Source organism: Blennius ocellaris, assembly GCF_963422515.1.
Source record: "Blennius ocellaris genome assembly, chromosome: 17".
NCBI classification, from domain to species: Eukaryota; Metazoa; Chordata; class Actinopteri; order Blenniiformes; family Blenniidae; genus Blennius; species Blennius ocellaris.
The window spans coordinates 5,413,834-5,440,485 of record NC_137666.1 but is presented as its reverse complement, the minus strand read 5'-3'; the positions used below and the strand labels follow the sequence as shown (position 1 = coordinate 5,440,485).

At 43.4% G+C, this 26,652-nt stretch overlaps 4 protein-coding genes across 6 annotated transcripts; 2 read left to right on the top strand and 2 right to left on the bottom strand.

The window, feature by feature from the left end:
* Positions 1 to 1,741: 1,741 nt before the first annotated feature.
* nfkbiab (nuclear factor of kappa light polypeptide gene enhancer in B-cells inhibitor, alpha b) lies at positions 1,742 to 6,607 on the top strand. Its single transcript, XM_080512313.1, has 6 exons — positions 1,742 to 2,040; positions 3,862 to 3,967; positions 4,077 to 4,287; positions 5,038 to 5,126; positions 5,212 to 5,478; positions 5,563 to 6,607. Exons 1-6 carry the CDS (start codon positions 1,787 to 1,789, stop codon positions 5,596 to 5,598), a joined length of 963 nt encoding a protein of 320 aa, XP_080368439.1. The 5' UTR covers positions 1,742 to 1,786; the 3' UTR covers positions 5,599 to 6,607.
* A 3,381-nt stretch (positions 6,608 to 9,988) lies between these two features.
* Positions 9,989 to 17,085, bottom strand: prorp (protein only RNase P catalytic subunit; the record flags this gene model as incomplete). Its single annotated transcript, XM_080512607.1, has 11 exons — positions 9,989 to 10,114; positions 10,191 to 10,389; positions 10,475 to 10,623; positions 11,239 to 11,349; positions 14,618 to 14,750; positions 14,862 to 14,909; positions 14,992 to 15,281; positions 15,368 to 15,602; positions 15,705 to 15,843; positions 16,683 to 16,776; positions 16,867 to 17,085. 11 exons carry the CDS (start codon positions 17,083 to 17,085, stop codon positions 9,989 to 9,991), a joined length of 1,743 nt encoding a protein of 580 aa, XP_080368733.1.
* A 693-nt stretch (positions 17,086 to 17,778) lies between these two features.
* Positions 17,779 to 22,020, top strand: ppp2r3c (protein phosphatase 2, regulatory subunit B'', gamma). The gene is made up of 13 exons (XM_080513202.1): positions 17,779 to 17,919; positions 18,070 to 18,194; positions 18,544 to 18,648; positions 18,742 to 18,854; positions 19,204 to 19,301; positions 19,418 to 19,488; positions 19,580 to 19,712; positions 20,016 to 20,071; positions 20,311 to 20,386; positions 20,725 to 20,861; positions 21,216 to 21,353; positions 21,488 to 21,547; positions 21,638 to 22,020. Exons 1-13 carry the CDS (start codon positions 17,853 to 17,855, stop codon positions 21,830 to 21,832), a joined length of 1,374 nt encoding a protein of 457 aa, XP_080369328.1. The 5' UTR covers positions 17,779 to 17,852; the 3' UTR covers positions 21,833 to 22,020.
* A 481-nt stretch (positions 22,021 to 22,501) lies between these two features.
* On the bottom strand, positions 22,502 to 25,952 carry fam177a1 (family with sequence similarity 177 member A1). 3 transcript variants are annotated; one of them, XM_080513412.1, is made up of 6 exons: positions 25,902 to 25,952; positions 25,663 to 25,759; positions 25,119 to 25,307; positions 23,736 to 23,802; positions 23,527 to 23,624; positions 22,502 to 23,399 (listed from the first exon to the last, which is right to left on the bottom strand). In XM_080513412.1, the coding sequence occupies exons 2-6, from the start codon at positions 25,729 to 25,731 to the stop codon at positions 23,193 to 23,195; spliced, it is 630 nt and encodes a 209-aa protein (XP_080369538.1). In that variant the 5' UTR covers positions 25,732 to 25,759; positions 25,902 to 25,952; the 3' UTR covers positions 22,502 to 23,192. The 3 variants fall into 3 exon arrangements, with proteins under 3 accessions (XP_080369538.1, XP_080369537.1, XP_080369539.1); XM_080513411.1 differs by having other exon boundaries at positions 25,663 to 25,936; XM_080513413.1 differs by having other exon boundaries at positions 22,502 to 23,396; positions 25,663 to 25,936.
* Positions 25,953 to 26,652: the final 700 nt, after the last annotated feature.

Below are 26,652 nucleotides of genomic sequence, written 5' to 3'. Positions count from 1 at the left end.
TGAAAGAAGATTGTTTCTTTGTGTCTAAAGTAGACAAAACAGTGTAAAACAACAATTAGCATTTTGCTAATGTGCATTTAATCACCTGTTTAAATCCAGCTCACTTTCCTGAGTGCACTTCCTTTATTCATCTGTATTATTTAGCCTTTAGATTTGCAATGAAGTCGGGGTGTGACCTCCACTGTTAATCCTTCACGCAACTTATGAAACACACCGTCTGCATGTGCATTTTACGAAGCTGCCCATACGTGACAGTGAAGAAGAAAGAAAATTGTGTGAAATTGAGTGAAGTTTGAGCTTCTTGATATGACTCGTCACTCACAAACACGCATTGAACAATGCGAAGTAAAAAAAGCCTGGAGTTTCCCTCGGACCTCCAGAACATCAAGTCCACCTATGTGTTTTTGCTTTTAGAGGAACCCGGTTTCATCCATGACCTTGTCTTTATCTACTTGGAGTATTTCTATTTTATCTGTGAAAACATTCAGGAGAGATTCAAAACTGGCCCAACAGAAGGAGGGAAATGAAATCCATCCGAGCTATCTCGTTTTTGTTTATGATTCTTGGCACATGCCGTGGAATTCACCGCTTGATCAGATTTGAAAAGTGCAACCATGGAGGCACAGTTAAAAAAAAAAAAAAAATCCCAATTGCATTGGATCATTTCTCAAATTAGATAAATAAATGATGTAAGTGTAAACGTGATGAGTTATTCCCACAGTTTAAAGGCGAACATGTATTTTTGTCAGTCCGTAAGCTAGTGATGTCAAAATAATAGGATTTATTTTCAAGTAATCAAACTCTGTAAATGTTTATTTTTTTTCCACAAACCTCCGCTTTTCGTAATAAATAACTAAATGCTGTGAATGATTTGGATGCTGTCTGGAGGTTTTTCCATTCAGCGTGTGTTTGAATCAGCACATATTACTGTACTGTGATACGCACTGTATCACCCAACAGGCCACCATTTAGACCTCCTTTATGCTTTCAAACAAAATGAGCAGAAGTTGGAGCAGAAATTGCTTCTTATCTGTTCAATCCTTTTGCTAAACTAATGCCTTTGTGAGGCTACTGTTATATATATATTTTTTACATTATCACACCATTGAAACAGAGATATAAAAGTGGATTACCTTAAAAACTGAAGTTATTCTGTATTTTATTCAATAATGTACATTTTGAACATCATTTAAGTATCTCGAGGCTGGGCCAGAGTTGTGGTTGTTCACATTCACTGTGTTGTTTGTGTCACTCTCAGGTCATTCTGTTACAGCAGGATTATGTAGTTGTCTTGGGCAGTGTGTGTGTGCACTTTGTAGAGACACTGTGTTTATGTGGGCTGTCCTCATGTCTGTCTGCAACCAGGGGTCTACTGACATTTTTTTTAAAGGAAAGAAATATTGCATCGCATTTCTTCCTTCTTTAATGACTTACTTAAAAAAATAATAATAATAATGCATGCCATCTTGCAGTCTGTAAAGGCTTGCAGGGCTTCAGCCGTGCAGGCAGACGATGTACCCGGCCTGCAACCTTAAATTGCCCCCTCGGTGACAAACTTGGGGAGCGTATTTATATATGCGTCTGAACAGAAATCCCCTCGTGGAGCCAGCAATCTGCACCGTGTGTTATTCTAAGTGACAGTGGTGTGGAAATCCCCCACCTAGCCGTTAGGCTCCGCCCCTCCGCAAGCGGCACGCAGGGCATTTTTCACACAGCGCTGCTTCTTCGGCTCAGTCTGGATACAAAACCGAGCGCACCTCCTCATCTTCCACCACCGGGACTCCTCATGGACCTCCACCGGAGCAGCATATTGAACCAAATGGATTACGGCCGCGAGGCGAAAGACGGGAAGGCGGCCCAGTCGACGGACGAGCGGCTGGACAGCGGCTTGGACTCGCTGAAAGAGGAGGAGTACCAGGCTGTGGCCGCCGAGATCCTGCGGCTCCAGCTGGAGAGCGAGCCGCCGCAGCGCGCGCAAGCCCCGGCGGGAAGCGGGGAGCTGCACGACTGGCAGACCCAGGTCACGGAGGAGGGAGATACGTAAGTTTGAGCAGGAGCACCGCTGCGGAGTATCGCTCAGTGTTTTTTGTTTATTTATTTTTTTCTTGCCCCCCCCGCTCGGGTCTCTGGAGGTAATTTGACGCCTTTCCTGTCGGGGGAATGTCTTCCTCGAGCCCGTCACTACAATTGCACAGGGCCCGGGCCTGGGCCTCGCTCCGACCGGGCCCGGGGGCTCCAGTTTAAAGCCCCCCCCCAGCCACCCGCGGTTCATTAAGAGTTTTAGCTGCTCCGTGGAGGGCCGTCCGGTACGATAACGGGCCCGGACGTGGTCGGACACGGCTTTGTCGAACGTAAACAAAAGGCTATTATCAGGAGGGGATCTATTATGGCCGCGGGTCAGGTCGGGAAAGTCCCGGGCGCGCCGCCAACACATCCCAGCCACGCGCGTTCCCGTGAAGTGGAAAAGACTCGGGGGGCGAAAAAAAAAAGTACATTTAAGTACAACGAATGTAACTTTGCAAAGCGTGTGTGTAAAGTTCAGCGTGACATCGGGTTAATATAGTCTGAACACTAAATGGGGGGAAAAAAACAATAACGTCATTCATTTTTAAAACCCAATGTTCATCTGCAAAGAAATGTAGTTTCCTCAATATATCAATAAAATAATATGATAACATCCTTACGTGAACTTGTTGTTATTGTTATTCATATTTGCAGAAGTTTAATTAAAAAAAAAAAACCTAAAGAAAACAATCGTATTAGTTTTTTGGGGGAGGGGGATACCACTTGGGAAATTCCCATTTCCCACGTTGGAGCTTCCAAACGGCAGCTAACAAACGTTTCCATCAAACATCTGCAAATAAATGACAAACACCACTTCTATTCCCAATATAAGTAAACGCACAGATAAAACGTTGCAGGTAAAATCTATATATTTTTTAAACAGTTTAGCACTCAATAATGCTGCAGCCAGTACTATATAGTAAATGGTAAAATAATAGTTAAAGATGCTGTTCTTTATGGCAGAGACACTCATGCCATCACATTAGCTGATGATAGTTATATGAAATTTCCCACTTACCACGTGTAAAGTTCCCACTATAAAAGAAGTAAAATGTATTTCCCCTCAGGGATGTTGGAACTTTACCACTTCACAGTTAATCATGAACACACCATATAGATGCCGACAATTTAAACCATTTGATCTGCATTTTTGCAGTAACTTTCTGCTTTATATCCCAGTAGTTCAGGAACCAAAGTAGTGCAAACTTAATGTATTTTGTTTGAGAAATTGTATTAAGTTGCATTGTGATCAACAAAGATATTCAATTCTTACATTATTGCTATAAACTAAGAAAAAAAAATCATCTTGAAGGAGCATTGAATGAAGTACTCAGCAATGTAATCAATGTTTTCATGCTTTATTATTAAGTAGTGTATCTTTAAGCTGCGCCTCTGTTGGGTAAGAGGTGGAAATACAACTGCATGTTGATTTGTTGACTGCATGTTGACCAATGGCCCACCATTGTTCCTCACAACTGAACCACTATAATTCTCTTTATTGATCAATCTTTGCTTTAAGTGATTTGCATGAATGTGACTTTAAGTATTATGGCTTGAATAATTTAGCTGTTATTGAGGGGGAAGAGAGTAGGGATGTTTACAGCTCGCCATTAGCTGTTGGGCTTTGGCGGCTAAAGTGCATCTCCACCCTTTTGAACGTGTAAAAGCCTCCAGAACCAGTTGTTGCACCTTGCAGTTATTTACAGTGGAGCGTGTCAACATGTGCCGTTTGAAATATGTTGAAAGCATTTCCCTGTGGTTGTGTTGTAAGAGCTTTTCTGGTTTCCCTCTCGACAGTTTGCTTCACTTGGCCATCATCCACGAGGCGAAGGACTACATCAAAACAATGATCGGGCTGTCGAAGAACACAGATTTCCTCGACACACAGAATGACCTGAGACAGGTATGCAAACTATCTAAATCTCTTTGTTTTGCTTTCATCAATCGTTCTTGAAACCTTTCTTCTTCTTTTTTTTAATTCACATTTTGTATTTTCCTCTCTCCCTCTCCAGACTCCTTTGCACCTCGCCGTGATCACAAACCAGCCGGACGTGTGTCAGTGTCTCCTGGCGTCTGGCTGCGACCCCACGTTGGTGGACAACAGCGGGGACTCGCCTCTGCACATCGCCTGTCGCCATGGAAACCTGCACTGCTTCAGCGTCCTCACACAGAGCTGCCGGCCCGAGCATCTACACACGGCGATGGCCGCCTGCAACTACAACGGTAACTTCCACCGGGGCTCATGTTCTGTTGTGGCCATGGAAAACGCTTTTGTAGCACTGGGCAAACGGAACGATTGATTAGTTTAAGCTGTCCAGCTGTCCAGGGTATTTTCCAGACGCGACACTGAATGACCCGCCGTTGCTTTTTAACTACTGTTTAGACGGAGGGATTTGAGTCGCTCATTATCCTCCTGTCCTGTAAAGAGAGAAGAAACGTTCGAGTGAGCGAGGGAAATACCCTGCTTTTGCTCTCACAATCTGGCTAAAACCCATGTATTACACAGACGTTAATGTTAGATGCTCACGCCCCAAATAGAAAAAGGGTTGTCCCTTCCACTTTTAGACTTGTGCATAAACATGTTTGTCCTGGCCATGGCAATGACTGCGCAGATCACAAAATAACCTGAAGTAATCCCACATATTTTTGTTTTCCCAAGTCGAGTTGTTTCTCGTCATTTGATGTTTTGCCAGATGAGAGTTGGGGGGTGGTGTTTGATTTGAATTTTCAATAGCCGGTCACACTGAATATGCAATCGGTTTGAATTAAGACTTAAAGCTGCTGTCGGAAAAACAAAACCCCCAAGCGTGAATCATAGCGGAGAGGGAGGGTTAGAAATGGAACTGGATGGAGCGTTATGAACATCTTGAGGGAGCGTTTTACAAAAAAGATAAAAAAAAACGTTGGAAATCGTTGGATTTATTGACATTTTTGGAGACGGTTTTGGCTAACGTTCCCTCCACCTCATTCTAGGTCAAAACTGCCTCCATCTGGCATCAGTTCAGGGCTTCCTCTCTCTTGTGGAGAAAATGGTGGATCTCGGAGCTGACATCAACGCAAAGGTAAACAAACGCCCACAAGCCTTTCTCTTTGTAGCGTCCGGTTTGCAAAACACAAAATCTCCGTGCATTCAAACCGTCCCTCCAGGAGCAGCATAACGGCCGCGGCGCGCTCCATCTGGCCGTGGACCAGCAGAACGTCTCCCTGGTCAAGCTGCTGCTGCAGAAAGGAGCGGACGCCAATCTCCTGACCTCCGGAGGCCACACCCCCTACCATCTCACCTACGGCTTCGACAACAGCAGCATAAGGGAGGCGCTGCACTCCGTGACCCGCCCCGAGCTGCGCGAGCTGCCCGACAGCGAGTCGGACGACAGCGGAGACGAGGAGGAAGAGGAGCAGGCGTCTGACGAGGAGGTGCGTCGTTGAGCTGCAGTGACGCCGATCCAGACTTGCTGCTCGGTGTGTAACTTCTCGTTTGTTTTTTTTCTGCGTCCGCAGGTGGGCTACGACGACATTCAGTGGAACGGCCATTAGCGCGGGGCCCGGCAGAATGACGGCAGAAGGACAAAACAGCCCGGCACATTCTTGGCCAGGCGGGGCGGACGAGGCGGCAAGGGTGTGACTCCCGCTGCCACAAATCAGGCGAGCGTGGCGGCTGCAAGAAAGAAACGGACCGGCGGCCGAGGCGGTGAAGGCTCGATCACACGTGACGCCACGTCTGTGTGTGCGGGGATCGCTTGTATTCTGTAGACCCTGCTACTCATTGTCATAGAAAAGCTCCATTGTATGATATTGTAAATGCTGTGTATACAAAGATGTATTTTTTATGGAAGCTGTGAATGTGTACAGTTGAGCAGGTTGTATATGTTAGACAGCTAACAGTTCCAGCACACTCCAGTTAAATTAAAACACTCATATTTAATGGCGATTACTGGTGGTGTTTGTGTGAATGTGTGCGGGTGGAGGGCAAACTCGACGGCAACTGAAGAAGGACGCATGTAGACCTCATAGGGTTGGAAGTATAACAATATGAATATGTGACTGAGCCCAAGATGCAACAGATCGCTCCCGATAAGATGAAGTAACCACGAAAAGTACAATATGTGAAACATCTAACAACTTTAACCAGCCAGCCTCATAAAGTCTTGTAACGCCAAATTACAGTGAGATTCGGTGCAAAAACAAAAGTAGCAGCAGATCCTTAGAGGGTGAATGAAGTTTGATGAAAGTTCTCGATGATCGAGAGACTGAAGAACCATTCACTTCAACATTCCATAAATCTTTACACTACCTTGAGTCGACAATATAGCAACATCTGTCAACATCTACGATACAGCATCAGACAGGGCAAACATGGATCATACAAAAGCAGTTTTAAGAATGTATTAAAATGATGTACAATTTTCGGAAAACCCCAGTTGTGCAAAGTATTGCAGCGCTTTTCCGAGAGCTGGTATTCTGGGAAACTGAATATTTAAATAAAGCACTTAAAAAAATTACAATGTATAAAATGTACATGAAATAAAGTGCAGTCAGATGTGATTCCCACCAAATGATGATCCAGATTCTGTTTGAGTACAAAGGTTACTTCAGTTGTGTGTGTTTGCGGGTGTGTGTGTGTGTGTGTACTGTTGAATGACGAGGGTCAGGAAATTCCCAGAGAGCTTCAGCTGTTTGCAGCCTTCCTACTCCCTTCCTACTGCAAAAATGCAAACACTGAATCAATGTTTTTTAAAAAACTGTCTTTTCTCTGAAAGAGTTTCACATTATTTTCTATGGAATGAGGTTAAATATCCAGTGTGTTGAACTGCTGTTAAAACTGCTTTAATGCGAAGAGAGAAGTGAAGCTGGAGACTTTGGAAGTTTCACATCAAAACAGTGCCTCTAATTAATAGAAGTGCAGCTGCAGTCGCAACAGAAAGGTGGAAGGGTGAAGGAATCGATGACTTCCTCTTGACGTTGAACCGAGCAGGTTAAGTCGGGAGAAGGTGGACATGAAGCAGAGCCATATAAAGTAGAGGTGGCGTTTGGAGAAGCTGCAGGTCGAAGACGTTGTTGCACTGTATCGGTGGCTTCGGGGGGGGGGGGTTGATCTGTGTCCGGCGGCCGAGTGACGCACCCGCCAGCCTGGAGCCGCTCGGGTGACGTGTGACGTGTGATGGACTGATGTGAGTGACCAGCGTTTCTTTCCAGGGCCGGCGGGCAGCCGGCTGCAGTCGAGACGTCTCGGTGGAGACAGCCGGGCTGGGATGGACGAGTGATGTGTCAGTGTTTCCACTGGGCTGTGAAATGTCCTCCGTCTCTCTCTCTCTCTCTCTCTCTCATCTACACTTTAAAACAGTGCTTACAAAAAAACCCTTAAAAAAATCAAAGGCCTTCTTTTGTATCTTGGTGAGTCTCCTCCTGTGTTTTCCTTCTCGCTGAGGCGTCACTGTGAGGGGGTCCACTGTCCTCAGTACTCCCTCTCAGACAAAGCCACGACAGGCGAACGTCGATCTCTGACTCTTTCTGAAATTCTGAAACGCAAACAGCAATTTTAACGGTTATACATTCAGACCGCAAACACTGAGCGTAACCATTTGATCCCACGCTTTGATCTAAGTCTTTTAAGCTTTAACTTTGGGGGGGGGGGGGAATTCCACGTTAACGTAGACCACTTAGTTGTTGTTTTGTTTTGGCTTTTTTTTCTTTTTAAATGAAATAACTTTGAAGATCAAGAAAGAGCTGAAACATAACCAGCAATCTCCAGCCAAGACATAGCAGCACGTGGTCTATCTGGAAAACACCAAAGTACGTACAAATTTCAAACGCCGAGCTGCATTTTCCCTTGATAAATTTTCTGTTGACGATAAACACTCACTTGAACCTTGGCTCCTGTGTAGCGATGACTCCCACCTCCAGCTCAGAGGGCTTAAAATGGATGGACAGAACTGTAGAAATTGCTTTTTTAAGGCTTCAGACTGTAGCCAAAGATGGTTTGGGACAAGCTGGTGGACAGTGATGAAGACGCTGGTGTCAAATTACAACAGCTCTTTTTGAAACTACAAAGTATAATAAATACTGTTTTGATTGAAATGTATACGTATGCTGTAGTAAACAGATACAAATACAAGGTCAGGCCTGCCTGGCTGATGGCTTTAAAAGCATAGTCTGTGAGCAGACAGGGTGAGGGAAACACTTTACAGGCATGTGGAGTAAAATACTTAGTAGTTATCCTGCATCTACACATACTATCATGCATGTTTGGGTCTCTGTCAACAGGATTTGTGCCACATCATGGTCACGAGGAAGTCATTTATATCTAGATCACCTCTCAGCTGGACATCTGAATCCTATGGGTTGTGATGTGGCTGAACATTTAACTTGTCGACATGCACCCAACAAGTCTGCAGAACTGGCTCATCCTAACATGTAGAGAACAATCTGTGAGAAACGTCTCCAGGAGCAGGCTGGATTAATAACACTACTGAGCGGCAAACGGGTTCCAACCTGTTACTGACAAGGAGAGGCGAACGTTCACGGATGAGGAATGCAAAGCAGATAGGCAAGAGTCACGGATTCCCAAAGTTTGAAATAATAGGCCTCCACTTGTTCATGGAGGCATATTAGACTAGTATCACAGACCTTCTTTGAAACCATTTCATTAGTTTTTCCTCGTCAAGAGCCGCAACAATTTATTTCAAGCACATACATTATTGTAAATATATTGCGTTTTTCGATACTAGTATGTACATTTACTCATTCATGTTACACACAATTATTACACAATATTCTAAGTTGTAAGTTATTCTTCACATATAGTAAATTCCTGGGTTAAATCGATGTTTGTTGTTTTCATACACTTCCTGGGTTTTAAACATGCACATTTTCTACAAAAGCCTGCTGCTGACAAGGCAAAAGGGAAACAATTTCAGCAGTATATTGTAGGAATCGCTATGTAGGAATCGTTTCATCTCTGCACGTCAATCCTGCAACCCTGCGGTTTCCATGGAAACGAGTGTAAACAAACGAGAAGCTCGGAGCAGGTAGCCACCGTTAGCATGTTAGCTGCGATGAGAGAGCAGGTTGAGCTCACCTCTCTTCTGCCGTCTCATTAAGGGTTTTTATATCTGGGTCAGATTGTATAAAACATAATAAGTACGATATTCAAACATTCACGGCACGAGAAATGAATCTGACACAAAGAAAGGAAATATTTTGAATTTCTGGTATGAAATAGAGGAAGTGAATACAAGTGGCTCAAATTTTACGATTGTCACTGAACGCCGCTGCTGCATTCAAGGTCTCCTCAAAAATATACACTTACAAAAACTTTGCAAAACTACTGCACAGGTTCAACATTATTAACCCTTTAAATGCCAGTTTATTAATTTTAAGGTTTTTATGCACGGAAAAATAAAAACTATGAAATAAATAGTATGATAATAAGACTTTGTCAGATGAATAGCTACAAAATTTGATTGCACCAAATTATTTTTTAAATGTAGCGGCCCTTTATACTTCCCATCGTCCTTTTTTTTCCTCCAATGCAGACCCCAACCCTGCACAGAATACTGGACCTTGTACTTTTGCTAAAATGTTTTTGTTTCCATTTCTGTACTTTCGCCGAAAAGTTCCCTTTAAATGTAACAGAAGTTGTATTTGCCTACAAATTTTCTTTTACAATCTTTCTACTTGACAACATGCTCATGAAGTTAAGTGTTTTGGTAAACTGTACCCTTCAGCTGTTACATTCCCAACTGTTTTTTTGTTTTTGTTTTTTTTAGCAGTGCATGTCTGAAGGTCATACAAATCTAATCTCTCGCCAATATTAGAGTTGGACAAAAAGTACAGACACTTAAAATGTTGAAATTATTTTAATTACAGTTCCACAATAGCGTCAAACTTATTTCATGAAAAGTACACTTAAAGGTGTTTGTAGTCACTACTTGTGACCAACACACAGCCACTGTTGAGGTACTTCGTAGGTGCTCCTGTCCTCTGTGTCGTCGTAGGGTATGTGCCACGAGTCCCCCGACGTTTGGATGATGGTGTCATAGCTGAGAATGCCCTGTTAACAGACGCACAGTTAACTGATGTATTTTTTCTCGGGTTATCCACCCTCCTCTCGTACTCTCCTCCCTCACCTGAAATCGGACCTTCCTGCCCGCAACCACGTATCCGTCCACCACCAGCTGATGTCCCCTCTGCCATTTGAAGAAAAGGCGACGTGTGGCTCCGTCCGGCAGGCAGGCCTTGTGGTCTCTCATCAGGTCCCTGCTCACAAAGCGACAGTGGTTCCCGGAGTGCAAAGTGGCGTAGAGCAGAAAGGGGTCATCCTCCGAACTGATGGACAAAAAAAACAAACATATTCAGTGATTATCGCAACATTTCAGCGTCTATAGAGTCGCTGCTGCTATCAAGCTCTCACATATTGTCAGTAAAGAAGCAGTGTGCTTTCTGCTGGATGAGCTGCATGTTGCGCTTGTCCCAGGATCTGGAAGGCTGCAGCATGTGCTTCCTGCCCAGCACCAGTATCGTCAGACCCTGACGCTCCAGCTCAGACACCACCTCCAACAACTGGAACATACATGCGTATAAACACGCATTAGAAAGAGGCATTGATCTATTTTCTATATCGCTTCATCCACATAAGAGTGATGGGGGTTGATCCCAGCCGACTATAGGTGAAGGAAGGACACACAGAGCATTTGTTTGGACACTGAAAATTTGATTAACAACATTATTCAGGTTTTTATAGGACTATATCTATAAAACTACCAAAACACTTTGAACCACATCAAGTTATATTGCCTTTACATTAATTCGGCCATTTTTTTAAAGCTGTCCTTCAAACCAGGGAGGGAAGCAGTCTGTACAGTTTACACCTACATAACCTATGAGAAGGATGTGACATATCTTATACAGAGCAACAGAACACGTTTTAAGACGCAGACAATTGTAGGCGACCCGACAAGTAGGCCGAGTGTAGCGTACAGTTAGAAAAACCATCTCCCACACACATCTGTCGCTCACAAAGAAGCATATTTAGCAGGGTTAGTCATTGTGCGACGAGCAGAAAAGCCCGGTGGTCGGATTTGCAACGTCTGTAGGAAGAAACCCACAAAAAGAAAAACTACATAGCGTGAAAAAGGAACAGACGCCAGGTCGACGTGCAGGTATATTGACTCTCACCGTCTCCGATTGCTTGCTTCTGTCTTTGTTGACATTTGCGACATTCAAACCATCGACGACCACATCAAACGCTGGCTTGTTCTTCACAAAAGCCCTGAACCGCTCCAACTCCTGAGAAGACGAGCAAACAAAAAGCCAATGAGAGCTTTGATGTACGGTGAGTGACACCTGTAGAAGTGTAGGTTCGTGGGCGAGGAGACAAGAGTGAAATGATATCAACTTTATAACTTGTGTGCCGATCTCTGATGGTACTTTTAGGATGAGGAACTGAGCTGGGTATGTAGTGTTGTGGCCAATAAAAGACACTTCCAGATCACTTCTACTTTGTTAGATCATTTGGATGTGTGATAGGTTTGTTATTTGTGCATCTATATGGACAGTCAAGGTCCACCAGAGACCCCGATCATACTTTTTTCTTGGATGAAACCAAAAGTATGTGACTTAAAGACGCCCTCCCGTTTGACTGAAATGGATGTTTTCAGTAATCGGCTATAGCCGAAGTGGAAAGTTTGACCGACTCAGATCTGAAAATCTGCTTCTCGTCTGTCTTATAGCCATGCCGATGGGGAACTCCGGCGTGACGCTCACGTGACGGCTGATTGGCTGGTTGACTGATCTCAGGACACTGCCGGTAATAAATCAGTCTGGCTTTTCCTTCTCGGTAGTGAGATGGCGGCGTGCAGGGCGTATTCAGATTTGTTTGTGACTGGTTGATTTTCAGTGCAACAATTAGTAGTTACAATACAGGAACAAGGAAGTAATACAATGATTCTGACATATATACAGGAAGCAACGTGCTGGGAACATATAACCCCCTCCTGTTTCATCTGATATATTTCTAAGATCAGGGGGGAAATAATATTCAGGCCCTATCATGATCAGTGCTACTTGTAGCAGGAAACAAACTCATCAAATTTGTTTCAAAATGTAAATGGAGCAGTCCCCTTTCACTCGCTCAGGGTCAAACTCACTAAACACAAAATTACCTTAAAACTCATTATAAATGTGTCTGACCCAGAGGTAATTTGTTCATGTGTACTAGGTTTTCTACTTTCAAAATAAATACATAACTCTGTGTATAATCAATGTCAATCTTTGTTCAAATTCTAACTCCATTTTATGGTTGTTGCTCACCTGGTCAAGTCCTAAAACACTAAGCCACAGCTTTGAACTGTATCATGAGAGTTAATGCTGAAGCTTACAACTGGCCCACAACCCAGAGCCTTATCAGTGCTTTCACTTTCAGATAGCCGTGAAGTGAAAATAGGATGCAGCGAATTCCCCTGGACTTGAAACTTTGGGTGCTGTATCACATCCGCGCGAACACAATGGAGACAAACACAATTGCGCTTTAAAAAAAAAAACAACAAGAAAAAGGCAGGGACAATAAACAGTTTCTGCAGCAACGGCGTATAATGGGTGGGAGATTTGCAGTTCAGTCGCAGGACATGCAAAAACGTACCCAAGAAATGAAATCACATTGCTGGAACAACCGAAGAACAGCTTGTGAGCCGAATAAGAAAGAAGAGTCAGACAGACAGAGGGAGAGAGAAAGCCCAGTATAATTATCCAGGGACTTTCCAGGGCTGATATGTGAAACCAGCTCATTGTGCTGCTGTGGATTATATGACTGCTTAAAACACACACGCAAGCACGCAGACACATATGCACAAGCACACACCTTCTCACATAGAGACGTTTACAGTACAGCCACCTGAACTCCATTATCACACAAAGCACAAATGTATTCAGTAAACATTACCCACAATATAACCACTGACCCTCCCCCCAGGTCACTTTCCTCAATATCCTGCTGAGTTCAGGTTAACTAAAAAAAAAAAACATTTATCACCACTTCCTCCTGATGGTAGCCTCACCTATGAATACATTACCTATTTTAGATTGAGATTACAACTTAAAGGCCATGAGGCGGGGCGGCTGAATGGTGTTTAGCACCGGCGCCTCACAGCAGGAGGTGTGAGGTCAGGGCTTTCCAGTGTGCGGTTTGCACGTTCCACCTGTGCCTGTGTGGGTTTTCTGCAGGTACTCGTCAGTGTGTAGATGACTGTTTGGTCTTCATGAGTTTTGTGTGCGTTTCTTTTTCCTTTTAATCATCCATTCTAACTGGAGCACATAAAGAGATAGCATGTTACCTCCATTCTGGCTTCTCTCCACTGGCTGCCTGTGCATTTCAGCATTGATTTTAAGATTTGGCCTTCAGCCACAGCTGTTCCACAGTGCTCCATAAATATAAGTGACTTGATTTTTACGAAACGTTGTCAAAACGGACAGACAAGAAGAATATTGAAGGGTGTTTAGAGATGAAAAGCATCTCACTAAATCAGCAGTACCATCACAGAACTCCAGGAGTGGGAGTCATGAACCTTTTCAGCTAGAGGTACAAAAAGCATCCAAAGAAGGAAGACCTGCTCATTTTACTGCGGTCTTTCATTGTAACTGCCTTAATCACCCCCCCCGTCTGCTCAACAGGCGATAGCTGCAGTCCAGATGCAATACATGGTGCTTCCCATGCTGGAAATCCCCTTCATTTGACAGTCTTCCACCAACAAACTCCCCCCTCCAACTGACAAACGCATGCAAACTCGCTTTCCCTTCCTAAATAATGTCAGCATGTTTTATTGGCGACCGATCGCTCCTGCTGGCAAGTTTCTTTTTGGAACCGTTTCAATTCAATAACAATGTTTTTAACGTTATTTTATTTAGTTTTTTAAAATAGGATGAAGCCCATACTATCCAGTCCAATGAAAGGTGTCAGTTCTTCACACAGACACTAATACACCACACACTAGCAAGAAAAAATAATGCCTCCTGTTGCTGGAGTTAAAAAAAAAAGCAGTGAATTAAAGATACGGCCAGTATTGGTCTTAACATAGTCAAAACAAGCAGGTAAATGTCTGAGCGACACTTTGATAATCCACACAGTGAAGAGCAGCATCGATCACGGCCTGCTCATAGCATGCAAACCATCGCATTTTCATTAATATTCTTTTTTTTTTTTTTATTCACCCCTTAAATGTTCCTTTAAGTTACTGTTGAGAGATTTTGTTGTTGTTACAAACAAGATATAGTCTGCACAACTCAAAGGCGTTAACACCAACACCATTGAAGTTCATTAATGAGAACTAAATGGACATTCTATGAGTTGACACAAGATGGCAGTCATGCACAGATGATGATGTACAATCCCTTGTAGTAAGAGAGCTGACTTCAATACCGATTAATATAATGTTGACATGAAATTATTTCATCTGTCACCACCACAGTGGAAAAAAAAAAAGATATTCAATAGTCATTTTCTGTCCATCCATCGGCTTCATCCAGCTAACTAAGGGCGAAAAGCAGTCAATGAGTAGTTTACCTCTGGCGTGGTCTTGTTGAAGACATCTTTACCCTGGATGACGTCAGCCATGACTCTGTCTTTCAGCTCCTGGTACTCCTCTGCAGTCAGCTGGATGGACTCCAACTCAGACCCACAGGATCGACACACTCCTCTGAACACACGAATGACACGCCATCACACAGGCGCGCACATATAGACCTTGCGATTTTCCTCATGAATGAACATAAAAAAAAAACAACAACACATGGATCCCAATCCTTACTTTGTGGTCGTGTTGGTCCACCTTCCTGTCCAGTTCTTCCCTTTGAGACTGAAGACAGACAAGAAGAGATTTAAAATGTCTGAACAAGAGGGATGATTGGGTCCGTTTCTCTGTTTATTTACTGTCGTACCTCTCAAACCATTCCTTGATGGCAGTGGCGAGGCCCTGCTGGGGGTAGACCTGATTGTTCCTCATGTGCAGCAGGATGCCATGCAGCCTCTCATGCTCCTCATTCTCTGGCATGACCTCACCGTCCTCACTAGTCCTCCTCACTCCAAAAAGAGCCTCCCAAGTTTCCGGGTGCGGGTTCAACTCCTTCTCCAGTAACTCATCGTAAAGACTCCAGGCGGTGGTTCTGTCGCCGTTGCGCATTGCTGCCTCGATGATGTCACTGTAGTTGCGAGGTGACGGCGTGAAGACCTGCGAAGACGGCGGTCAGATACCATGACGCCCCAGCTCCCGCTACCTTGAAATTAACTTTTGAGCAATCGGCATTTTGGATTCACCTTCTTAACCTGGTTGAGGATGCTGATGGCGTCTCTCCACCTCGCCGTCCTGCTGAAAGATTTGATGAACAGACTGGTGGCTCCCGTCTCCAGAGTGGGGAAGCTGCCCCGCATGATGTCGTAGACCTCAAACACCTCGGCGTCGTGGCCCGCGCTCACGCACAACGTCAGATACCGAAGCAGCAGCTCGTAAGACAGCGTGCCAGTTTCCATGGCAACAAATGTGAGCAGGGACCTGTGACAACAATTTGAGGAAAGATCGCATGATTTGTGTTTCACTGGAGCCTTTACAGGAGTCGCATGCCGATTGGGTGCAACAGTCTGGTGCTTCTCTCACTTGGCTATGTCCAGATCAGCCCTCGAGTGGAACAGAGCAGACATCATCTGGATGTCAAAACGCTGTGGGCTTCCCAGAGACTCCTTCAGTTTCCTCCACTCACTGGCAGTGAGCGGCCGGTCGGGACGCTGCAGCCTTCCTGGGAAACATCTGGCATTTAGTTGCAAAAACGTCAAGAATTTCTACTACATCAGTGACACAAAGGCTTGAGGAGAAGTTGAAATGAAAATAAAACAAGCATACATGGGCAGTTTTCATGAACCAATATAGAGTACCTTTTTTACATTAGACTTTATTTATATTGAGTTTTACTTCACAGGCCAGTGACATCGGTGGATGTCTAAAAAAAAAAAAAAAAAAAAAAAAAAAAAAAAAAAAAAAAAGGCTGTAAATGATCTTGGGGCTTCAGAGTTACTCACGAGAATGAATAGATGTTCACCAAATGTGGAAAAAAGTACTTTTAAAAATTGTGGACCAATTTGCAAAAAAAAAATCTCTGATTAAAAGTTGATATGCAATATTGTCAAATCATTTCAGAATAATTTCTGGAAATGTTCTCACTGTGCAATTCTGAAACGCAAGTTTAAACTTTAACAAGTGAAGGAAAAGTCTCATGTAAACACAATCCCAAAACACAGCCATCCTCTCGTTGGCAAATATGGTTTAAAACAGACTGAGGCAGCATGTTGAACTTCTTTGTTGAAGTTGATTAGTTCTAGAACACATGGATGCTGTAATGCAAATTAGAGCAAAGAACCGGCATTCATAGCAAGTCAGCATCTCTGATCGCATGAGTGTCATCAACATAATCACTAATCAATAATATTAAAAAAAAAGTTTATTTTAGCCTACGCCCAATTCCAAAAATCTGATTTGGACTTTTATACTTTAGCAATACAGCGATAGGCAACAGACTGCATCTATGCCATCATGACTATAAGGCAGAGTCTGATCAAACCATCTACAACTCCAGCTCACCTGTTCCTCTCCTCCGTTCAGGTTCCTTCTCCTCCTGCTCTTCATCTTCCTGGGAGACCAGGGCCGCCTTCCTCCTGAGCATATCCGTGGCCCTCTTCGCCGTTCCAGCAGCAAACACGGATTTTGGGAAGGAGGGCTTCCTGTTCCTACTGTCACCTTCATCTTCCCATAATTCCCCTCTTACCCTTGTAAAGGAGTTGCGTTTGATGCCCGTTTGTCCATCAGCCCGCCCACTGTCCTTCTTTCTGCTGCCCAGATTGGCGCCTCCATCACTTGTGCACAGAGGGCGTGAAGAGGAAGGCAGCTGCCTGGACCTCCACAGATGTTTAGGGGTTTGGAGAACTGGACGTCCTCCAAGAAGGAGAAGCTGAAAGGACTTCAGAGAAACTCTGACTGAGCCCATTGTGGATGTGTAACTCATGGGTTTAAAAGAGACAATCAGTCATGACTCTGCAAAGTGCAGTCTGATCTGGGGGAACTGTTATTGTTGCTACAAGGCAGCTGATTATGTATCAGCTCCAGTTGCATGGGTAGTTGATGACAAGTTAACCTTGCTAATTTTAAAGTCCAACGTTCATTTAATGTCAGGTTTAAATCGACAATGTGTTGTAATTGGAATTTTGAATGCTACTCACACCCTCAATGGATATCTTGACTCAGTAATATTGACTTCTTCAAACCGAAAACTTCATAGAAACCAAAGCTGAAAGCATGACAGAAGGCGCACAGTCGACGTCATCATTAGGAGACAGCGTTCGGAAGCAGTCATTTGAGTTTTTCAAAATACAATATCGGTCAATCGGCCAGTGTAACTATTGACAGCATTTCTCAAGAAAATATTTGTTGTATCACTTCATATATATTATTTTATTTTTTAAATAAAAAGCCTTACGAGAGGCGACTTTCTGTTTGTAGACATTTACGATTCCTACTATAGCGACTCCTACGTTCGGCCTTCTCCGCATCTGATTGGTCCATACTCACTTCCTGTAAATCAATGAAAGCTAATAATACGTGGGGAGGGGCGGGCTTTGGCTTCACCATGATAGGCTTCGTAAAAATTCCAGGGTTTGACGTTATCGAGAACTTCCTGTCGGCTCGACCAAACAAGCTGTTTTCCTGTATTCGAAAATGATTAAATACTAATATTAACTTATTTTTCGATTTGCTATGACTGACAAAGGACAGCCTCATTGGTCTGCTGTTCTGAAAAAGAGGCTGGCAGACTCCAAGCAAGGTAAACAATAAAATCAAACGATGTGAAGGCTAACCTTAGCGGGCTAACCCGACTAGGGTTTTAAGTCTTTTAAGTTAATATTTCGATATATCATTCAATTTTATGAGCTGCTCGATGTCTAACTTGATTTTTTTTCTTGTCACTTCAAAGATGAGAAAAGTGAAGAGGAAAAGCAAGCCGAGGTAGCTGAGCTGTTTTCAAAGTATTACACGGAGTGGAGGGGAGGGAGCAACAAAGACCAGTCCTACAAGACCATCCCACGGTTCTACTACAGGGTACACACACACACACACACACGCACACACACACACGCACACGCACACACACCTGTCGTGCATGCCAGGAGAAAACCAGCCTTGTTTCAGTACCATTAATGTTAGTTTCCTGTAATAAAAGACTTTATTACACGAAATCTAATTCAACATTCAAATTACCACACAGCTATTAGATAAAGTAGTTTGTATTTGTTAGTGTAACTGTTTATTGTGAAATGCTTTGTTTTACTTTCCCACAAGAGATAGTTGTTCTTTGCAGTAAATAATAATAATAATCATCTTCCATAGTGCTTTTCTTTTGCTTGAGTGATAGCAGCAGTGGCTATAATTGTTTGTTTGTTTTTTGTAGCTGCCTGCAGAAGATGAGGTTTTACTTCAAAAACTGCGAGAAGAATCCAGAGCGGTGTTCCTCCAGAGGAAGAGCAGAGAACTGCTCGATAACGAAGAGCTGCAGGTTAAAACCCCCGACATCCACGATGACTTCATGGTTTTTATAAGCGCCTCATCTCTCCTGTGTGTATAATTAATTCTCCTTGTCGTTCTGCAGAACCTGTGGTTTCTGCTTGACAAACACCAGGTGCCCCCAGTGACTGGAGAGGAGGCGATGATCAACTATGTGGCCTTCCTGCAGGTGGGAGAGAAAGCCGGGCCGAAGTGCAAGTAAGTGGCAACAGAGTGTAACTAAAGATCAGCTTGTCAGAGGTAAAAAAAAAAAAAATGGAAATCCAGCAGTCATCCTGACTTATGTTTGTATATTCAAAATGAAGTGTTTTTGGTACAAAACTGCAGCAGAAAAACCTTTCTGGATGATAAATATAAGTTTGCTCTCTGTTTAACGCGTAACTATTATTTTCCCCTTACATTTACACACTGGTTGATCAAATTCCAGACAAAAAAAAACAACTCATGAACAAAAATGGTTTATTATTAGTTCAAGTGGGAGGATCTGGCCTTAGATCACTATTGTATAAAGAAACTACTTATTTGCCTCTTCTTTTCTATCCTAAAGAAAATTTTTCACAGCCAGAGTGTATGCCAAGCTGCTCCACAGTGACCCGTACGGCCGGATCTCCATCATGCAGTTCTTTAACTACGTCATGAGGAAAGGTACAGGGGGGCTACAACCGCATCTGACTGACAAGAAGTCTCAAAGTGAAAAGAAAACTACTGCAATGACCTCATTGAATGCTGTTCACTTTGTTAATTTCTACATCAACTTCTAGTGTGGCTCCATCAGACCCGAATCGGCCTGAGTCTGTACGACGTGGCAGGACAAGGTTATCTCAGGGAGTCGGTGAGAACCCGGACTGGCCTTTTTCTTTTGGCGGGCACCAGGATGTTCCAGTGCAACATCAAAATGTGACGAGACTTGTCATCTTGTGCAGGATCTGGAGAATTACATCCTGGAGCTGATCCCCACCCTGCCTCAGCTGGATGGCCTGGAGAAGTCCTTCTACTCGTTTTACGTCTGCACCGCCGTGCGCAAGTTCTTCTTTTTCCTCGACCCCCTTCGAACAGGTGAGATAAGAGTCCAGCCGGGACATGACATCATGTGGCATCACTTACCGTAGGAGTGGATTATACGGAGATGACAAGACGTCTGTCAAAGACCCTGTCAAACAATCTCAAAGGGATATTTGATTTAAGTTTATTTATGATTTCCCAGTAAAGTAGAAAATTTCCAGTTGAAAATGGCTCTTTTTTTTTTTTATTCAATGTAATATTGTCTGAAACATTGTCTAATGAAATGAACTATTACGAACCATGTGTCTGCCTGTGGATGTGGAAATGTGACTAAAATGTCTTTTTTTGCTTTTCCAGGGAAGATAAAAATCCAAGACATCTTGGCCTGCAGTTTTCTGGATGACCTCTTGGAGGTACGTTTCCTTCACTGTGTCACAACTAAAAACAAGGCTAAATCACAATGTTCTGTTTATAATATGTCAGCTCCAGAAAATATGTCATGTGTTGTTGCAATAGTATTTAATTAATGTAATTATCCTAATACAGCTACTTAGTGGACCTCAGTTCCTCACAAAAGCTGATTTACAAGATGTTGAAGAATTCTGGTTCCTCCTGAGACGTTCTCTCTTCCCCACCCGCTTCTTGTTCCCAGCTGAGAGACGAAGAGCTCTCCAAAGAAAGTCAAGAGTCAAACTGGTTCTCGGCTCCGTCAGCTCTCCGGGTCTACGGTGAGAAATCGCCCGTGTGTGACTGCAGCGTTTTTCTTTTTTTTCTTTTTCCATTATGGGATTTTTGAGGTTCAGTTTTAGTTTTCGTCGATCTGGACGTTGGTAGATTTCTGGATGAGTTCAGAGAGAATGGTGTGCTCCAGTTCTAGGAAAACGTGTGCGAGGTGAAGCTCGTTGATGTTAGTTTAAAGTTTTTATTCAAAAATGTTTGTATACACCATATTGTTTTCTTTTTTTCCCCCAGATTCTGTCTGGAAAAAAAACAAACTGCTAGTTTATTAGATGGTGACGGTAAAATCACTTGCATGTTTATGTCTCCATTCACTTTCCGCTTTCAGGTCAGTACCTGAACTTGGACAAAGACCACAACGGCATGTTGAGCAAAGAGGAGCTGTCGCGTTACGGCACAGCGACGCTCACCTCCGTGTTTCTGGACAGAGTGTTTCAGGAGTGTCTCACCTACGACGGGGAAATGGTAACGGCGTTCATAGTCGAGAAAAGTACAAATACTCGCCTCCTACTTTTGACAGCCAAGATGTTTTCCAGCTGAACTAAAGCTCATAATGAGCTTGATATTAAATTAAATTGCTATTCCACTTGTGTTTCCTTGTGGTAAGATCTGACCCCTGTGTGTGCTGTTCTTCAACTTTGAGCCATTGTATAAAGTTAATCTTCAACTTTTTTGGAGGGGGGAAATGTCTTCCTTGTAGAAGCAAGTCACACATTAAATGACATTGGGGAATTCCGGGATGTTGGTCTGGCAGCAGTCGTTTCCACAGATTAAATATCTTCCTTGCGTGACGGCGTTTCCCCCCCCTCTCGTTCACAGGACTACAAGACCTATCTGGACTTTGTGTTGGCCCTCGAAAACAGGAAGGAGCCGGCTGCCTTGCAGTACATTTACAAACTCTTGGACATGGAGAATCGGGGATACCTCAATGTCTTCTCGCTCAACTACTTCTTCAGGGTATCACCGCCACGCAAATGCAACGTCACATTACATTTAGACTCTTTTTATGCTCGGAGCACAGGAGACGGCGTGAGAGCTCACTGACTATTTAGTGTCGGTGCGTCAGGATGCTGTTGTCTTTGGCTTTTCAGGCCATCCAGGAGCAGATGAAGCTGCATGGCCAGGAGCCCGTCTCCTTCCAGGACGTGAAGGTATAAAACGACACGAGATTCTCAGACACGCTCGCTTCTGGTCCACGGTTATGTTTGTAAAGGTCAGTCGTGGTCGACGTCTCTCCTCAGGATGAGATCTTCGACATGGTGAAGCCCAAAGACCCGTACAAGATCACGCTGCAGGACCTGGTGAACAGTTGCCAGGGCGACACGGTCGCCAGCATCCTGATCGACCTCAACGGCTTCTGGACCTACGAGAACAGGGAGGTGCTGGTTGCCAATGACAACGACGCCGGCAACTCGGCTGACATGGACGACACTTGAGGAGGTGTTACGGTCTGGATGGGCGAGACTGGAGAAGTCAGTTTGACTCCAAAGAGGACGACAGTGGTGGAGACTGCCTCCCTACTGCTGTCCTCGATGTACTTTTCTTTTTTTTTAAATACTCCCCTACAACTGTTTCCCTGTTTATTTCCTCCAGTAATGTTGAAAAATATTCTTATTTATTTTAATAACCAGTGTTTGCAACCATTTTTGCATAATTAAATGCCAACTGTAAAATTGCCACCTTGCTTTGTGCTGACTTTTATTCACATTTCACAGAAACATGTAAAGTTTTTCTGTGTACCCAACTTTTTTTTTTTAAAGAGAATCAAGAGGTATGAAATAATTTGAATTGCTTGTGTGTTGTGTACACCACAGACACACCAAAAGATAAAAAAATAATTATTAAGGAACTTAGGGTGGCTCATGTGGGCAAATCTTCATACATAAGTAAATCATTTTGCTTTGAAAGCTGAAAGATTTTAACATAGGAAAATATCCTGAGGGAAAACACGAGAAGCTGAATCATCCCAATAGGAATTTAAAGAAGTATTTTTGAGTAAAAGATTTTTTTTGGAATGAACATCTTCACTTTCACTGGACAGGATATGACACACTGGCTTCTAATCCACAACATTCCACAAAAAGAAAAAGATTTCTCTGCAAATATTGAGTTTCTTCAGAACCTTTATTTTCAAAAATGAACAAACTTAAGATAAGAAACCATATATCTTTACACAATATTTACATGTTATAAGAGTAAAAATCAATTCACTTCAACAACTTCATTAAAGGTCCTTTTAAGGCTTTATGCACATTTTAAAACTTGCAACATGTAGACTTGATGGCAAACTGGAGATGATGATGATGATGGCGAGTTCCAACAGTAAAGTATTGAGGGAAAAAAAACGTATTAATGTAATCCTTCACGTGTCAGTGTGATTAGTCGCAGGATCCACGGCTGTACCTCAGATGAGTGTTTGTACACGTGTTAGCCAAAAAGCAGTTCCCCCCCCCTCGGCTCTACTCGGAGTTCACGTCCGTCTCAGACTAAACATCCGACATCGCCACCGGCTTCACAGAGTGAGTGGAGCCCCCGGGCCGGTTTACAAGCTTTCTGTCCTGCATACGCGCTAAAACACAAATGTACATTCACAGGTAAGGCAAGTGCAGCCGCTCCCGAAAGCCCTTTTCGTTTCTCCCTGCACTGAGTGCTGACACCTTCTTTCATTAGCTTAAAACAAACAAACATGAAATAAAAACATCACTGGCCCAACACAGCTAATGAGGTGGAGGTTTTTACTGACAGAAATGTACGCTGGAGGTTAGAGGTTAAGTCTGGAGGGGGGTGGGGGGGTTTTCAGAAGGGGAGGGGGGACGGGACTCTGTTGGTGTCTGGACTCCTGAGAGGCGGCTCGGGCTGGAGCTCGAAGCTGATGTTGACGAAGGAGGCGGCGGACGCCTCCGGCTGCTCCATGGTGGCCTGAGTCCCGTGCTCGTCCCGCTCCGCGGCGAAGCGCCGCTCATTCTCCTCGGCCAAGCGGTTCTCCTCCTCTTCCTCCTCCTCCTGTCAGAAAAGCATGGAGTAAAGCTGCTGTGAAGACACTTTTGGGTTTTTTTCCCCCCCATCGCTGACCTTTCTATACATTTACACTGAAACTGACACCCGGAACTCCAGACTGTACGTGTATTACCTCTTTCTTGATACGGTAGTACTCATCAATAGCGTATTGGTACTTTGCAGAGGTGATGCCGAACAGGGAGGCCAGCCTCTCCCCCATGTAGTCACACACTGTGGAAGAGCACACGCCATTACACCAGGCCCACTACAGTCCCAACCCCAACAGCCAAATGTCTTGGAACATGAGAATACTTGTAGAGACTAAACAAGACACCGCTTTACCCGAGATGGTGCTCGTGGCCATTCTCCACATGTGGAACCAGAAATAAGGACCCCAGGTTAACTTAGACTGAAACACACAAAGAGGAAAAAAGTGAATCTCAAGCAGAGACTCGAGTTGAACACTGTAGTTTAAAGACACAGTCTGACATGGTGCTCTTCTTTAACTAAAATAAGTCATTCCTATATAAACATGATGTCATTATTTTACATGGTTTTAACAACTTTAGAACACTCTGTGGAACTTATGTCAGAAACCAAGAAACTTTAAATTTTGCTGTGTTAAAATGTACAGTTACATTGACCTACCATTCTTTGAACTTTTCAGTCAACAAAGCAACAAGTTTAGTGAAATGAAAGTGCACATTCTTAAGATATGGTAAAAGGAGATCCGAGTATGGATTTTACAATTAATAAAACAAAACAAAAATGGTCATATACTTTTGCTTACTCTATACTATGAAACAATCAGTTGAACCATTACAGTGGGAGCAAATCTAATGCTACAGAAAAATGAATGCTACAGTGTCACTGACCAGTCCAATGTTTTGCCGAGACTAAAGCGACTGAGCTCTTAAGTGATGATTGCCGAAACAAAACTCCTGTAGCTGTGTCTTTACTACTCTCATTTCAAGCTCGGACTTAATTTTCCTTTTCAGGACCAAAGCCTCAGTAGGCAGCTTGCAAAATAAAACAATAAAAAAAAAAAAGAAAAAAGATTTGATTTGTCACATGTACACAAAAGACGGTGGAACGTATTTGTCCTATTTCTTTAATCCGTCGTGAAGGAGCTGCACGGTGCACAGGAATCATTCAGGGTTTCAGGGTGTCTACTAGAAGGACCCACAGTGGTGTCGCCATAAAGATAGAGTTTCACTCCCCCAAGTAAAATCTGCTGCTCCAAGCTTCTGCCTCTGCAGGGATCCTCTGATGTCGAACTTGCCCTACTAACATTTAGACCACCTCGGCGCCGGATTGGTGCATTCACGCAGCAGCGCTAGTTTAGAAAGTTTATTTTGCTTCAATGGTTCACTTCTTCGCCTTAATCTGCTCATTGTTCACTCTTTTGTAAACTCACCGTCGACTTACAGTTTCACATTTCTCTTCATATCGCTCGACTTTTTCCAATCCTGACTAAAAGAAACTCCAGGCCCTTGTAGTGCAACCGCCTGACATTCCCTCCAGTCAAGACTATTTCCATCCTGAGATAAGTTGTAGAGAAGCTTCCTCTGATGTTTTGAAGTACAAGAGCTTACAGGATTTAGGACTATGTATTTTAAGAGTTGCAGCATATTGAGACCCATGACTGCATACTATTATTTCCCCAGGCCTTTACATACAGGCTGTGTTGTGTTACAGTAACAAACACTTTAGAGCTCAACCTACCGCATCGACATGAGAGACTTCTTTCTTCGCTGGCTCCTCTTCCTCCTCCTCCTCCTCTTCATCAGTGCTGTACTCCTCCATGGTCTCTCCACTGGCAAAGTAAATGGTCCTGCGGGGAACCTTCACCTTCTCTTTCCCACCTGTTAGGTCCCCCATCTCCACTTTCTCGAATTCCTCTTCGTTGTGATGCTGATTCGAAGCAGAACAGGACAGAGAAATCAGCTCTGAAGCCAAACCAGTGGCAGAAAATGTCTGGTGTGTTGTTGTTGGCAGGAACACGGATGAGTCGTAAATACAACTGAAGAAACTTCACCCAAGTTACTGACCTGATCTCAAATTTAACAGCAAGTTACAATCATACACTTCTATGTGCTCAATACGAGCACTTAAGACGATTCCCAAAGCTCGGCCACTTCACTTTAGCTAGTTGTGGCTGCCGTTTGTTGACGGTTAGCTTGTCGGCTAAGGAAGTAACAGGCTATTGTTTTCATAAAGAGGCTTCGGTCGCGACAGAATGACAACAGTTGTGTCAACATCGACTCACCTTTTCAGTATCCATAGGCTGACCCAAAGAGACGCTGGCATTCGTCAAACACAACGACACGTCTGCCATCTCTGCTCCTCCTTCAGCTCTCTAACGCCTGGCACACAATACGGATTTTTTTTTTTTTTTTAATCGTCAAAGATCTAGACACACACACACACTTGATGGTCACAAAAGACAGATCGCACAAGATCTTCCTCTTCTGATCTGATAGTGTGTGGTGTAACTGCAGAGCTTACCACACACACACACTAGCCGACTCTTCTTCAGTGTGTCAGACTCTGTCCATAGAACTATATCAATAGGTCTATGTTCTTCACGCGCAACGTTCCAAATCTCGCGTTGTCAAACGTGACTTCCGTGAAAAGCATTTTCACACATAGACATAAAACACATAATTAATCAATTATATCTGTGCTTTCACATAATGAATACCTTGTGGCATTCACACAATAAAGGTTTTAATCACAATAGGTGAATGCCTTGTTTATTCACGCTGTTAAAGAAGTCAGAATATTAATAATAAATATGTGAATGCCACACCTGGACGAAGCTGAACTGTAATGCTCCCAGCCACTGTCAGTAGTAAGCATGATAAATAACTTTAATCTGATTACTGGTTTGGAAATAGTAACGCGTCTAATTACTTATAACATAAAATAGTGGTCACAACAGAGTAATGTGTAAGTAATTAAGTAATTTAACGCGTTACCGGCATCACTGGTGGCATTCACATAATAAGGATTTTGAATCACAACATGTGAATGCCTTGTGGCATCCACGTAACTATTTCATGACTTTTTATCAGTTCACGTTGTTTTGCTTATAAACAAAATCAATAAAATGTAAAAAGAAAAAGAAAAAAGAAATTATAGCTAGTAGCTAGTAGCTAAGGTTTATCAATATAATAAAACGGTTATTAAACGGTAATTATGGGAGTCCTGTTTTTATTGCGGAGGTAGAGAGCGGAAGTGGGAGGGTACGTGAGAG

Bases quoted from the DNA above. Each gene is read 5' to 3' on its own strand.
- fam177a1 (XM_080513412.1), bottom strand. From the start codon at position 25,731: ATGGCAGACGTGTCGTTGTGTTTGACGAATGCCAGCGTCTCTTTGGGT. The intron at 23,803-25,118 runs GTAGGTTGAGCT...TGTGTGTTTCAG, and splicing joins AAGTCTCTCATGTCGATGCG to TCTAAGTTAACCTGGGGTCC. The intron at 23,625-23,735 runs GTAAAGCGGTGT...GCTCTTCCACAG, and splicing joins GGCCACGAGCACCATCTCGG to TGTGTGACTACATGGGGGAG.
- nfkbiab (XM_080512313.1), top strand. From the start codon at position 1,787: ATGGACCTCCACCGGAGCAGCATATTGAACCAAATGGATTACGGCCGC. The intron at 2,041-3,861 runs GTAAGTTTGAGC...CCCTCTCGACAG, and splicing joins GTCACGGAGGAGGGAGATAC to TTTGCTTCACTTGGCCATCA. The intron at 5,127-5,211 runs GTAAACAAACGC...CCGTCCCTCCAG, and splicing joins GAGCTGACATCAACGCAAAG to GAGCAGCATAACGGCCGCGG.
- ppp2r3c (XM_080513202.1), top strand. From the start codon at position 17,853: ATGACTGACAAAGGACAGCCTCATTGGTCTGCTGTTCTGAAAAAGAGG. The intron at 18,855-19,203 runs GTAAGTGGCAAC...TCTATCCTAAAG, and splicing joins AAAGCCGGGCCGAAGTGCAA to AAAATTTTTCACAGCCAGAG. The intron at 20,862-21,215 runs GTAACGGCGTTC...TCTCGTTCACAG, and splicing joins TCACCTACGACGGGGAAATG to GACTACAAGACCTATCTGGA.